This window comes from Girardinichthys multiradiatus, chromosome 15 (genome assembly GCF_021462225.1).
Source record: "Girardinichthys multiradiatus isolate DD_20200921_A chromosome 15, DD_fGirMul_XY1, whole genome shotgun sequence".
Taxonomy (NCBI): Eukaryota; Metazoa; Chordata; class Actinopteri; order Cyprinodontiformes; family Goodeidae; genus Girardinichthys; species Girardinichthys multiradiatus.
The window spans coordinates 21,529,883-21,542,743 of NC_061808.1; the positions used below are offsets into that span (position 1 = coordinate 21,529,883).

Below are 12,861 nucleotides of genomic sequence, written 5' to 3' on the forward strand. Positions count from 1 at the left end.
AACAATAGTTTTTGTGAAACAGGCTCACTGTTAACTGATTTTAGTTACTTTTAAGGCAAAGAAATTAGAAACTCGCAATTCAGAAATAAAATGCAGCACAATGAAACACCACGTTTCTTTTACAGCATGAAAGGAAGGTCGAGGTTTTTCAGCCCATTGCCGATGTAGACGTATCCATGCTGTGACGTCATTGGCACATGGTAGAAAGTGAGTCCAAGCCACAGGAGGCTGCGCAGCACGCACACTCTGCTGGCGCACTCAAACTGAAGACTCCACGATCCTAAACACAAACACAGCAAACCTGTAAACAGTTGGTGGAAAATCACAGGAAGTTGCTACATCCTGCTCTCTGCATTGAAGTAAAGCCTGCAGTAATCTTTGGGAACACCATCTCGTTCACATGCAAGAAACCGCCAAGGATACACTAATAAATCATCCCTTTGTGCTTTTTGATGTCTAGCCTGTTTCTCAGCATGTTTGGGTGGGACCGTCAACACAAGGGACATGGGAGTTGAACGAGAATTGGATTGGCTACTATGAAAACATTTGATTACACAAAAGGGAGGCAATTCTGACAAATAAGCCAGCTTTTTCCAACGCTGTTGGGTTTGGACCCGTCTCAGTATATGATGCAACATGAAGTAAATCTGCCGTAGGTGCCTTGTTATGCAAGAAGCATAACAAGGCGTAACTGTTGCAGGAAAACAAAACGTAGTAAATGAAGCTGTGAAAGACGAGGGAGCCATTGTCAGGGAAAGCACCTGTATTTAGATCATTTCCAAATATGCCCTCTTTATCATTTTCAGTGAGAACACTCAATCTGTTTCAGTAAAGGCTGCAGCAACTTCAGCTGGAGCAGCTGCGTGCTGTCTGCTGTTGGGACGACACCGCTCACATCCACAAATGCACATGTGGAAGCTCTCTTGCAGCAGACATCTGCTATGAGTTTGCTTGTGGGTGTTAAACATTTCTTTAAGTCCACAGACATGCACATCGATGTAATCCCAGAACCTCACTGTGTATTTTCGCTCTGGCCTGGCCAGAATCCAGCTACAAACCTCGCTATTAAGTTGACATGACTGTGCATATCTAGATTCGCATGACTGCTTGTAGAGTATTTGTGGTTTAATGTTTGCCTCTTGTTTTTGGCGTTTTTTTCCCATTACATGTAACATTTTCAGGGTCTGAATGTGCTGTCAGCATTAAACTCTGCAGAAGACACAGCAGGGAGAAAACTGCCTTTTTTCCAGCTATATTTTGCAGGCTCAGCAGAATATTTCTGGTTTATTCCTCCCTCACTTTTACAGCGTGAATTTAGTCCAAACAATTTAAATCAAAACAGAAATCTTGTAATAGGGCTACTAAACATAAATTTGCAAAAGAGATTCTTGTGGAGTTTAGCTTATCAGTTCCATCTTCTTTTGCAACAATCTTACTGGTACTCATAATTTAATTTACACAAAATCTACAGAGCTACACTGATATCCTAAATGACATTTTTTTGTTGTTGCAGTGCCTTGCAAATGTAATCCTACCAACTTCAGTGTATTTTACTGAAGTTATCTGATAAGCCAACACAAAGAAGCACACAATTATTAATTGGAAAATTAAGCCTGTTCACATTTTTTTACACGTAAAACTCTCTCTTCATTGACCAAATCAAAACCAAACCAAAAGCAACCAACTGCTTTTCTTATATAGACCAGGGAACACGACGGACAGATCAGGAAGGAAGTTGTGGAGAAGTTTAAAGCAGGGCTAGGTTCTAAAAACTATCCCAAGAAACGGCATGGCACGACTGCAAATATACCGAGACATGGCCGTCTACCTAGGCTGACAGTCCAGGCAAGGAGAGCATTCAACAGAGAAACTGCCAAATGGCCTGTAGTAACATTGGAGGAGCAAAAGAAATCCATTGCTCAGGTGGGACAATCTGTTAATACAGGAACCATGGGCAGTTATTGTTGAAAACAGACATAAGAATTCAAAATTTACTGTGTATCAATTTCCTTTCACTTCAAAAATATGTGCAGAATTTGTATTGGCCTTTCAAATAAAATCCCAATAAGATACATTTCAGTTTGTGTTAGTAATGTTATAAAATACAAAAATGTTCAAGAGGGATGAATGCTTTCACAACACACTGTTTATTGTAGTGTGACAGGTTAAAGTTCTCAGATTACAAGATTAACTTTTCAGATTTGGTTTAGGTACGCTTTTCAAAGGGAAAAGTACTTGCAACAAATCTGGTGTATTTCTTTGTAAATAAACAGAAATAGGTGGTGAGAGCACTGTAACTTTACCTGCAGGAACTTCGTCACTAAGGACATCCAGGAAGTCGATGGCTGGGCTCCATTCACCCATCTCTTCGATGGATTTGTTGTTTCCATTCTTCTGTTCACGGAAGTGCAGAAAATTTTCAAGCTTCCTTGCCTCTGATTCAGAAAGACCTGAGAAGAAAACTCAAAATTGACTTTGAAATTAAACTGAAGCATAACAAGGATGTAGCTAAATGCACAAACTAGCCTAAAGATTGTAAACAAAGATGATGCATCCTTGAAACATGTATTGTACCTCACCACTTCAACCAAAATGACCCAGAGATTCTTTAGCAGAGGATGTTTTAGTCATTTACATGTACAACAGGACTGAATCTGCACCACAATATTTACAGCAAATGTACCATTGAAACTGCGGTTAATCTGGACAAGGCCAAGTGGACTCCTGATAAAGGCACCTCGGGGTACCACAGACACGTCTTCATCGATGTGCTTAACAGTCACTGCCAGCCGCTTCTCCTCGTTCACCGTGGTCTGTAAACAAAGAAGGGGGAACGTTACTAAGACAGGACTTAGTGACTGCATTTTTTTTAAAGAGGATCTTGATGACCTGACATGCCATTTAAGAATATAAGAACCCTCATGCCATGAGTAACTTTGGTCTTGTGTACATCATACCAGGGTGTCAAAACATTTACTTTCAATGGGGAAATGCTTAGACCACAACCATAAAAAGTCTTTGACTCGTGTTTGTACATATATATATATATATATATATATATATAAGCATTTTTGACCCCCAAGTCCATTGTTTCACGACTACACACAACGACGTGAAGTGTAAGATTTATGTCTCAGAAACAGTATAAGGGTTTCACAAAATTTTCATAGAATATCTATCCTGTTTAGATCAAGTTTCAATATTTTCTATTTTGACCAAGAAATGTATTTCTGTATAAACTAAGTTTAGCAACAATACAATTCTCATTAATTACTAACTTTAGCATAAACAGCCAGCCACACCCCAACCCCCACCCCACAAATTCTCATGCCACCCCCTTCCAGAATCCCCTGACACCCTGGGCTATGAGCCATATTGCCCATATCAAAAACAGCCATTTTTGTTCACATCCATCATCAAACTTACCATCTTATTCTCCTCTGCAGTCTCCTCTCTATCTCCCTGGATTTTTTGTTCATACACAAAAGAGGGGTCTCCTATGAAATGACCCTTAGCAGCTTTGGACACTTCTTCAATCATAGACTCGGTGGTAAAAGGAAGAAGAAGCCAGTCTATGCAGTTGAGGCTGAATGAGGCAGACCAACAGTCATAATAACAACAGGGGGGAAAAAAGCAAAATAACAAGGGAACAAATGTGGTTGTCTTACCTATACAGATACTTTTGATCTTTTATCTCATCTTCACCTCTCCCTTGAGCAATGAAGTAGTCCCGCTTTATTCCCAGTATTTTGCCCCAGAACATGACCCGCTGGAACTTGTAGTTTTTCTTCAGGATCAGCAGAGACGTATGAAGAGCGGTTCTCTGCTCGACTGTTAAAACACGTCCACTGCTGGCAACGAGGTCCAGAGAATAGTACAGCGAATTCGAGTCCATTGTTTCACGACTACACACAACGACGTGAAGTGTAAGATTTATTTTGTCTGGGAGTTGCTTAATGCAAATGAACCAAGCTAACTAGCACACAAGCTACAATTAAAGCTGAAGGTTCAAATACTACTTCGGTTGTCATTGACAACAAAACATCGTTGCCATGGTGACTTGCTGTACTCCTTTTTGTTGATTGATCGATTTATTTATAGTTCGTTTTATTTTCACCGAAACCCTTTAATTGTACTCCGCCAAATGCATTAGATAACATTATTACAACGAAAAAAGAAAAAAGTAAGGTTGAAAATGGTTTTACAACCAGCATAGGAGCTTCTGACGTCATTTCCCCACTGGAGCGTCAGCCCCAGACTTTGCGGCGACTGAGCGCACTGACGTTAGTCCAGGTGGAAAGATCCGGTGACTTCGCTGAAGTTGAATACATGACTCAGCATGAATCGTTTCCCATGATACATAACTCACTAGAACTTTACAGCAGAAACCTTTACTCTTTGGGCGAGGGAGTAAAGATGAAATTGAATACTCTAACATGCATCTGCTTAGGGCTAAAGATCTCGATCATTGACAAGGCCATACACAAACAATCTAACAAGAGCTAATCATTGTTAGAATGGACTTCAGTATCAGTGACCCGATGAAGGTGAACCTCCACTCCAGTTTTAAGTCCTTTGCACCCTCTGGCTTGTTTTCTTCCAGGATTGCCTTGCATTTAGCTCCATACATCTTGACATCAAATATAACATTTTTACTATTTCTGCTAAAGAACAGCATCCCTGCTGCTACCACCATGTTTCACTCTGGGGATGGTGTGTTCAGGGTGCTGAGCCGTGTTAGTTTACTGGCATACATGAATTTTTACATGTAGGCCAAACAGTTCAGTTATTGTCTCACCTGACAAAGTCAGTGTGCAGACATGTTTGAAGACTCCTCATTGTAGATTTGTGGAGTTGGCAACTCACAGCTGTCCAGCCAGCAGACTGTTACATCTGAGCTGTGGATCTCTGCAGCCCCTGAAGTTGCCATGGTCCTCCATGAGTTACCTGGGTCAGTTTAGGCAGACAGCCACAACTGTCACACTCTTTCAGTTTTCAGATGATCTATTGAACAGAACTCCGTTGGATGCTTCACTTCAATGTCACAGTTATGTGATACTTCGAGCTAATCTAATGCATAAAATCACAACTAGTTCAAGGGGTGTAAAAAGAAGAGCACTGTGCTTAAGGTAAAACAATTCATGAAGATAGTTAAAGACACAATGTTTTCAATTTAAAACTGATTAAGTCTGTTTAACCACTACTGCCCTTCCCCTAAATTGTGCACAATTTAGGATTGGGGCTCTTAATTCTCTCGTGTCCTCTTTTGGGACCCAGCCTTTGGACCTCAGTATTCAACTCGAAAACATGGAGACCATGCATTCTTTTGTCGCAGTACTATTCTTTCTGTATTTCAGTAGTATTGTACTGAGCAACATCCATTTGTGGTGATAATGCAGCCGATTTGACAACTGCTAATAAATCCAAAAAATTTGTTGTTCATGCGGCTGGAAACGAACATAAATTGTTTTCTAAATTATAATAGAGACAGGTTTTGTGAAAAATAATAATGAACTGTAAAAATTTATTACATTAATATGGGAATATCTTTTGACACTTTCCACCCCCATAAATATTCTTCATGACCTTGCACAACCTAACCCTGGCTGCGAAAGCCTCCGACTTCAGGACAATGGACTGGAACACACTTTAAAAACCTCCCTAGAACTGCTCAGGGAACATGAAAAAGATCTTACAGTGCAATCCTTGCAAATCCCAATCTGATCTTGCATCTGCAGGGCTGGAACGAGCATGATCTACAGAGGCCCCATTCTGCAACCCAAAAGACCCGAAGCAGCGTATGAAAATCTCCTGATGAAATTCACTGTTGTAGATACTGTGTCTATTTCCTGAATGGTTCAAGCTGTTTTAATGGAGCAAGAGGAAATGCATGACTTGAGGCAATTCCAATGGTTTTCATTGATGAGAACCAAAACATATAGAAACCCCTGAACTGTACTTACTACTGCTTGTCTCCGAAAGAATAAAACAGCTAAGTAAAACATTCATAGATTTTCTTTATGTCATTGTACATTAATATGGTGTTGTTTGGAAAGTTCCTTTACACATTATTTTTATAACCAGGAAAAGTGTGGAGTTTGTGTGTTAAAAATAGTCCAGATTGTAAGTCCTGGAATGGCCTCAGACCTTCCTCTTCCTCCTCTCAATAAACATATGTTACAATTCTTGGGATATGACTAAAGGACACATGGGTGACAATGTCTTTGCTTTGGGTGTGTTTGTCGTTGTCTGTCCGGGGCTGCTGTGCTCTTTTCTAGCCACAGATACTGTATGTGTGCTATATGTTTTTATGAATTAAGCCAAAAACCAAAGAGAGCAGACAGTGGGAGCATGTGGGTTTAGTGTTGAGTGTTGTTGCCCATGGAGCTGCATGGAAAGGCCAAAAAATGTTCCATGGCGATTTTGATGATTTACTAAATATTTGCAGGGAGCTTTGCTACTTAGATGATGCAGCAAGTAATTCTATGTTGCTCTTGTTATAGCTAAATTTATTTCTTTTTTAACTTAAGGGGGCAAGAATTAGTCAAGGGTGGGATGGGGGTTGACCAATCTCTGGAAATTTCGAGTGGTCACTTCATCATCCTCTGATGCTTTTTTCTTAAGATTGAAAAACGTGTTCTCCTACCTTTTAGAACATTTCCAGTATGTCATTAATTATTTTGACCTTCCTGCAACGTCATAATTTGTAGTCGTACCTAGTTAGTCAGACAGTTTTGTTGATCATACTTGCAGACTTGGCAGCCAACAACAACCTCCCACCTGCCTTGACTCACTTGTGTTTTGTCTCAGAATGCTTCACCCTAGTTTGATATTTCTTTTTTTTTATTACTGGTTGATTTCTTCTTACTGAAACTTAATAGTGTTGCAAAACCCTTAATTATTATTTTTGCTTGTATCTTTAAACCATTTATGGAGCTCATCATGTTAAGGAAACAGAGAATGAACTATGGTTGTTGAGTTTATCATGGCTCCAGTCCAACCATCTCTTTGAGGAGAAGCAGCATGAAGATGGCTTTAGTTACACCCCAAAGATACAACTGGTTACTATCCCACAAATACTTTTTGGGACTGTCTACTTATATTTGAAGGATCTTCTCCCTGATAATCTAGTTATTCAATGACTGACATTGGAGCATACATCTTTTTTAAATCTATGCACATGCATGGATTTCTGAGTCAGAAACTCCAGTTACAGACATAAAAACATAACATATCCCAATAGCATTTTTTTCATAGTACCTTTGATTTGAATCTTTGATTTGAATCTTACCCTTGTACTTTTGTAGTACTTCTTATTGTGAAGTAACAAATCCCCATTTTTCATGCTATGTTCACAAAACAGAACTAAAAGAAATCTACCTGTCTGAATTTTATATCAAAGCACACAATTTGGAATAGAAATATTTGAATTGGTCTCTGAGCTCAGGATTTAAGTAAAAGTAATTTATTTTGTTCTGGAAATTACCTTGACAAGCAACAGACAAAACCTTTATGGCTCAATCTGCAAAGTGAAGGAAAATGTTATGGTCTGAGACCAAAAAACCCCCAAAAATTAACAAAATGAATTAATTTTTTACATTTATACATAGCAATGTCTAAGGTCACCTTCACAGTGGCACAATGGATTAGGACCATCCCACAGCCTAGTCCACTTTCACAGAGCTCTATTAAGCTGTTTTTGGGTTACAAAGCGGACATGTAACCCATGTCCTCTAGTAAGACATGTCCGCTTTGTAGACTGATTGATATATTATTTGCTGGGCCCATAGTCATGGTTTGGTAGTCAGTAAGAATAGTTGTGTGTTGTCTGCCAATAGTAAGGTTGGCAGTCCAAGCCTGGCTTTCCTACTCTGCTTGTCCAGACTCCAAGCCCAAGGCAGTCACCAACACACTGATACATTTTTAAGTGTTTTTACATTAAAAATAAAAACAACGCCTAGCCCATTTCAGACCAAACCATATATTTTACTGTGTGCTCACTGCAATGAGCAAGTGCTTAGAGGGGCTATGCAATCCAATGGAAAAGGTGTGATGTTCTACAGTAGCAAAACAAATTATGATCTGGTGCACATTTCTGTGCAAACACTAAAAATTACACCGCTATCAACAGCCACAAGGGGCCTGCATCAAAATATCACTAGCTGTAAGAAATTCCCTGTCAACATTATTACTATATTGGCCATTATTAACAAACAACATGTTTATTACTATTAGGAAGGTACATCATTTAATCTGCTCTACAGATTTAGAGGAAAATGTGAAGTTTGCAATTTGATATCAGTGTCTGTTCCCTGTTTTTTCACATCAAACTAAATCAGAGCTGTATTGAATTCCAGCATCCCCCCTTTTTACAGAAGATAAATGCCAACATGCAAATACATAACCAATGGCATCAAAATTGGATTAAAACCTCAGTGGGTTTTTGCTTTCCAACCACCAAAACAATGCAGCGGCTGTCACAATACACATTTTCAGGTTTCATTTATTTCTGAAGACCATTCATTCTCATCCTTTTCTTCTCCCATGTCACGAGCCATTTCCAGGGCTCTGTGTTGGCTGTAATTGTCCAAACAAAGAGGCCATGGTCTGAAGTCACATGCTTCGTCAGCAGCGGTGATTTCAGTTGCCTGGCCCTCTGCCCTTCTGGCTAATGTAGTCCACTGAGAAAAATGGAAGGGAGAGTGGTGTGACTTTGCCCCATACAGAGCAGGACACAGAAAAACGGGCCCTCACACACCCACCTACTCACCCACACAGACAAACAAACTTTGAGCTTGTGGCTCAGGATGGCACCTCATTAGGGTTGGCACTCCCTGTGGACGTTTTGGACTCATTCACACACACACACACATCACCTCAGTCTTGTTCCCTCATTGGCCTAGGAAGGACGTTAGACAGGCCGTCTGTTTCTGTGCTCGTCCCGCTGCTCTGGGAAAGTCAGCTCCAAGGCGGCCTGCGTTGCCATGGCACTAATCCTGACGGACAAAAGATGGGAGTGCCACAGAGCATGATACTGCCGAAGGATTGCTCATTGGTTGGCACAAGCCCACACGATGCCGTGATTGGTGGCCACCATGTTTATAAACAGATTGGAGCAGATTGGTCAGAGGTCACATCCATCGATCTTAGTGGTGACAAGAAGGAAATCTGACCCTAAAACCTCAACTCTAAATGGGTTTAATCCTTGCTTGATACACACTCACACACAAACAGTGGTTCTTTCTCAACTTGGCTGGCCTGGGAGTGTAGAATTAAGTGAATACTGAGAATAAGGGAAGAAGGTGACTAAATAATAGCATATTTGGTATACAATGGCCCAGATCAGAACAATAACAAATGCAGTTAGGGCACAGAGTTCAGTGATTGTCACACCTCCACACAGTGATTTTGAATTAGCGCTGGATAAAGAGCTTCAGCTAGAGCCGGATGGATTTTGTACTCATAATACTCAAACAGCTAGGTTTCTGAATTGTTTTCTCACCTGACGAGAGCAATCCACCATTTAAAACCAAATGAACATTATAATAAGTTATTTCAAACTTTCTTTACCTCACTTTTATTATTGCAACCTTAAATAAGAATTAAAAAAACATTATTTCTCAATAATTTGTGACCACAAATAATTTCAACATGGACATGATAGAAATAAATCTGATATTTATTTGGTTTATTGTGTATTTATTGTCCTGTATGTAGTTCTGTCCATCTTCCCATAAACTCTTTACAGTTTTCCTGTCCCTGCTGAGAAGAAAAGCCACACCACAATGCTGGCATCTCCATGTTTCCTAGTTCAGGATAATATGCTTTATACTTTCCTGCCAAACATAAAATCTTGGCCAAAAACAGGGTTTCCTATTTCTTTTCTCAAGCCACCCTTCCATTAAGGCTAGATTTGTACAGTGCATATCTAAAACTTGTCCTGTCAACATATTCTCCCACCCTAGCTCTGAAGCCCTGCAGCTCCTCCAGAGTAAGCTCTTGGCTACCTCAGATTCTTGCTCTCCTTGCCTGGTCTGTCAGTTTAGTTGGCTGCCTTGATCAATCAGGTTTTGCAGTTGTTTCCTACTCTTTCCATTTTCAGATAATAGACCAACTCTGTTCAAAGCTTCTTTATACTTTTATCCTTGACCTGCCGGCTGTGTTCCTTGGTCTTTAGGATCTTTGTCCATCTAATGTCTGAGACACATTGTGAGTAGAATATTTAAGTTTAACTCTCCGGTTTCATTATCAAAAAAATGTTGTTCTATTTTATTTGGTTGCAATTGGAACGCCGCTGACCCCGTCGGTCTTAAAGGGCTAACAAACCTCTGAGGTCTTCGCAGAACAGCTGGGTTTATACTCAAATTAATCTATACTTTTTATTAATTCCCTTCTACTTCAGAATTATGTACTATTGTATTGGTCTATCACATAAAATCAATATAACTGAACTATTATAATACTTCGTTTTTTAGTGGGCAAATGTTCTGAACAGCAGGCTGCCCAGTTTAGTAAGTAGACTCATAAAAAGAAGCCAGAACGCTGTATAAAATGGTCTAACACCGGTTTAAAGACTTGGGGGTTTGTGGCTCCTGCAGTTCTTCTGCACCTCCATACCATTTTAAACCATTTGCTGATAGGAGCTCTGCCAAGTCCTTAGCTCCTATTCAAAATCTTACTCATTATGCCTCAGGGCTGTCTAAAAATGTCTTCTTCAGCTCAGACTAGTTTAATCAAACTCAGGCCCAGACAGGCTGATGGAATTCTTAGGTCTTGTGTTTTGTCTTTCTCTCTATGGTGGTGTCTTAATTGCGTTCAGTGACAGCAGTTTTCAGAAGTGCTCCAGAGCCCCTGCAGAGATTTCCACAACACAGCCACGTCAAACTCTGCAACTCAACTTCAACTGGGTCCATTTTAATTGAACTCAGGCCTAGACAGGCTGGTGGCATTTGTGGATCTTGTGTGCATTCTTTTTTCCTTATCTTTGTATGATGGAGTTTTCAATATATGTGTGGAAGGGAAGACAAACTTTGTTCACTGACAACATTTTTCAGAGGAGCTGCAGAGCCCCTACCGAGATGACCACAACACAATCATGTCTGCTTTAAATTTAAACTCTTGTATTCCGAGTTATCTGAGTCATCAAATTTGGTCCAGGGAAATGACAGGTAAAGATGCATTTGTTTCTGAAAGGCTGAGCCTCTCTTGACTGATGTTGGAAAATGATATTCTGAATCTGACAATTTATTGTACAATTTCCAAATTGTCTCCATCACAATGTCACTGATGGGATGAGGTTTTACACAAAATAACTTTAGATTATTAGAATCTTAAATCAAACAAATCATGATATGCATTTATAGGTTTTCACAAACTGCCTCTGCACCTTGACCTATTTTTTATTAAGTATAGAACCTTTTGACGTTTCTCATGTTACAACCATAAACAACAAAGTATTTTGTGTGTGTATGGTGGGCTTATGACATGGAAGAAAAATGATATCTAAAAAAGGCCAAAAACGAAAAATACCACCGAACATCGCCCTGGATACACCATACTGACAGTAAAACCTGGGCCATCATGTTGTGGGGAAGCTGGTCAGCGGAAATAGTGCGTTGGATGAAGCTGAATACAGGCAAATAAAGAAACAAAATTTGTTAGAGGCTGCAAAAGATTTGAGGCTGTGTTGGAAGTACACCTTTCAGCAGGACAAGGACCCTAAACATACAGACAAAGCTACACGGGAATGGTTTCAATCAAATAATTTCCTGAGTTTGTCTGGACCAGCCAAAATTCCGACCTAAATCCAACTGAGAATCTGTAGCAAGAATTGAAATGATTGATGTTCACAGATAATCTCTATTTCAGCCGACCAAGCTTGTGCTGTTTTGCAAAGACTAAAGTTATCTTCATTCTCTAGATGTGCAAAGCTGGAGAAGCCATAACCCAACAATAAAACAGGATGGTTCAACAATGTATTGACTTGCAAACTAAAACACAGCACATGTATTAGACACATTTTAAACATTTTAAAAACCAGTGTGAGAAATGATGTGAAAACGTTGAGGCATGTAAACGTTTGGAAAGGGCTGTACATAAAACTTTAAAACGAGAATGTGCTTTCTTGAGGTTTTAAATTATTTGCAAACTGTTGCATGTCGTGGTATCCACATCTTAGAAAACTGGGTTTATAGCAATTAAGGAATAAAGAACAAAGCTTTTCCACAAAGTAGGTTAAAGAAATTTCCTATCATTTCTGACAAATCATAGAGCTCTTCAAAAAGAATGGAAAAATAAAAATCTATAAAAAATGTATTTAACTGCCAAATATCCTACCAAAAGGAGGAGAGGTGAGTGAAATAAAACAAATGCAATGGCTGTTTTGTGTAAAACTACATAACACATATCTATTCAAACACACCCAGTTTGCATGCAACTGGATCAAAACTTTCACACACCCAGGAGAACGAGCCAGGAACCATGTGGGCCAAGGTTGAGCCAGTGAATTGTGGCGTGTCTAACTCTGGGTCAGAGTTTAGTTTGATGTGTGGATTTGGAAAGCAGCTTGGTGTAGCTGGAGTTGCTGGATGCCACTGCTTCCCAGGGCCCGCAGTCGTAACATCTTTATTACTTCTGCTCCACAGAGGAAGTTTCTCCAGCAGCGGCTGGGCGGTTATATACACAGAGCACAGATAGTATATCAAGTGTCCAACATCGAACTCCCCATCCTTGGAGCCATATAAGAATATCTGCGAGTCATTGGTGACCACACATCCTGACTCTGCACAGCTTTGTCGTGTGGCTTTGTTGAGGCAGGCTTATCCAGATCTTTTTGTATTGTAGCCTTGACAGATTTTGTAT

General features: G+C 39.8%; 1 protein-coding gene across 1 annotated transcript; it reads right to left on the minus strand.

Annotated features, from left to right (window-relative positions):
- Positions 1-24: 24 nt before the first annotated feature.
- Positions 25-4,209, minus strand: rsph9 (radial spoke head component 9). Its single transcript, XM_047388951.1, has 5 exons — positions 3,669-4,209; positions 3,427-3,586; positions 2,684-2,813; positions 2,304-2,450; positions 25-280 (listed from the first exon to the last, which is right to left on the minus strand). The coding sequence occupies exons 1-5, from the start codon at positions 3,893-3,895 to the stop codon at positions 120-122; spliced, it is 825 nt and encodes a 274-aa protein (XP_047244907.1). The 5' UTR covers positions 3,896-4,209; the 3' UTR covers positions 25-119.
- Positions 4,210-12,861: the final 8,652 nt, after the last annotated feature.

Excerpts from the sequence above, each read along its gene's own strand:
- rsph9 (XM_047388951.1), bottom strand. The coding sequence starts at position 3,895 with ATGGACTCGAATTCGCTGTACTATTCTCTGGACCTCGTTGCCAGCAGT. Across the intron at positions 3,587-3,668 it reads GATCAAAAGTATCTGTATAG|CCTCAACTGCATAGACTGGC; the intron begins GTAAGACAACCA and ends TGCCTCATTCAG. Across the intron at positions 2,814-3,426 it reads CTGCAGAGGAGAATAAGATG|ACCACGGTGAACGAGGAGAA; the intron begins GTAAGTTTGATG and ends CTTTGTTTACAG.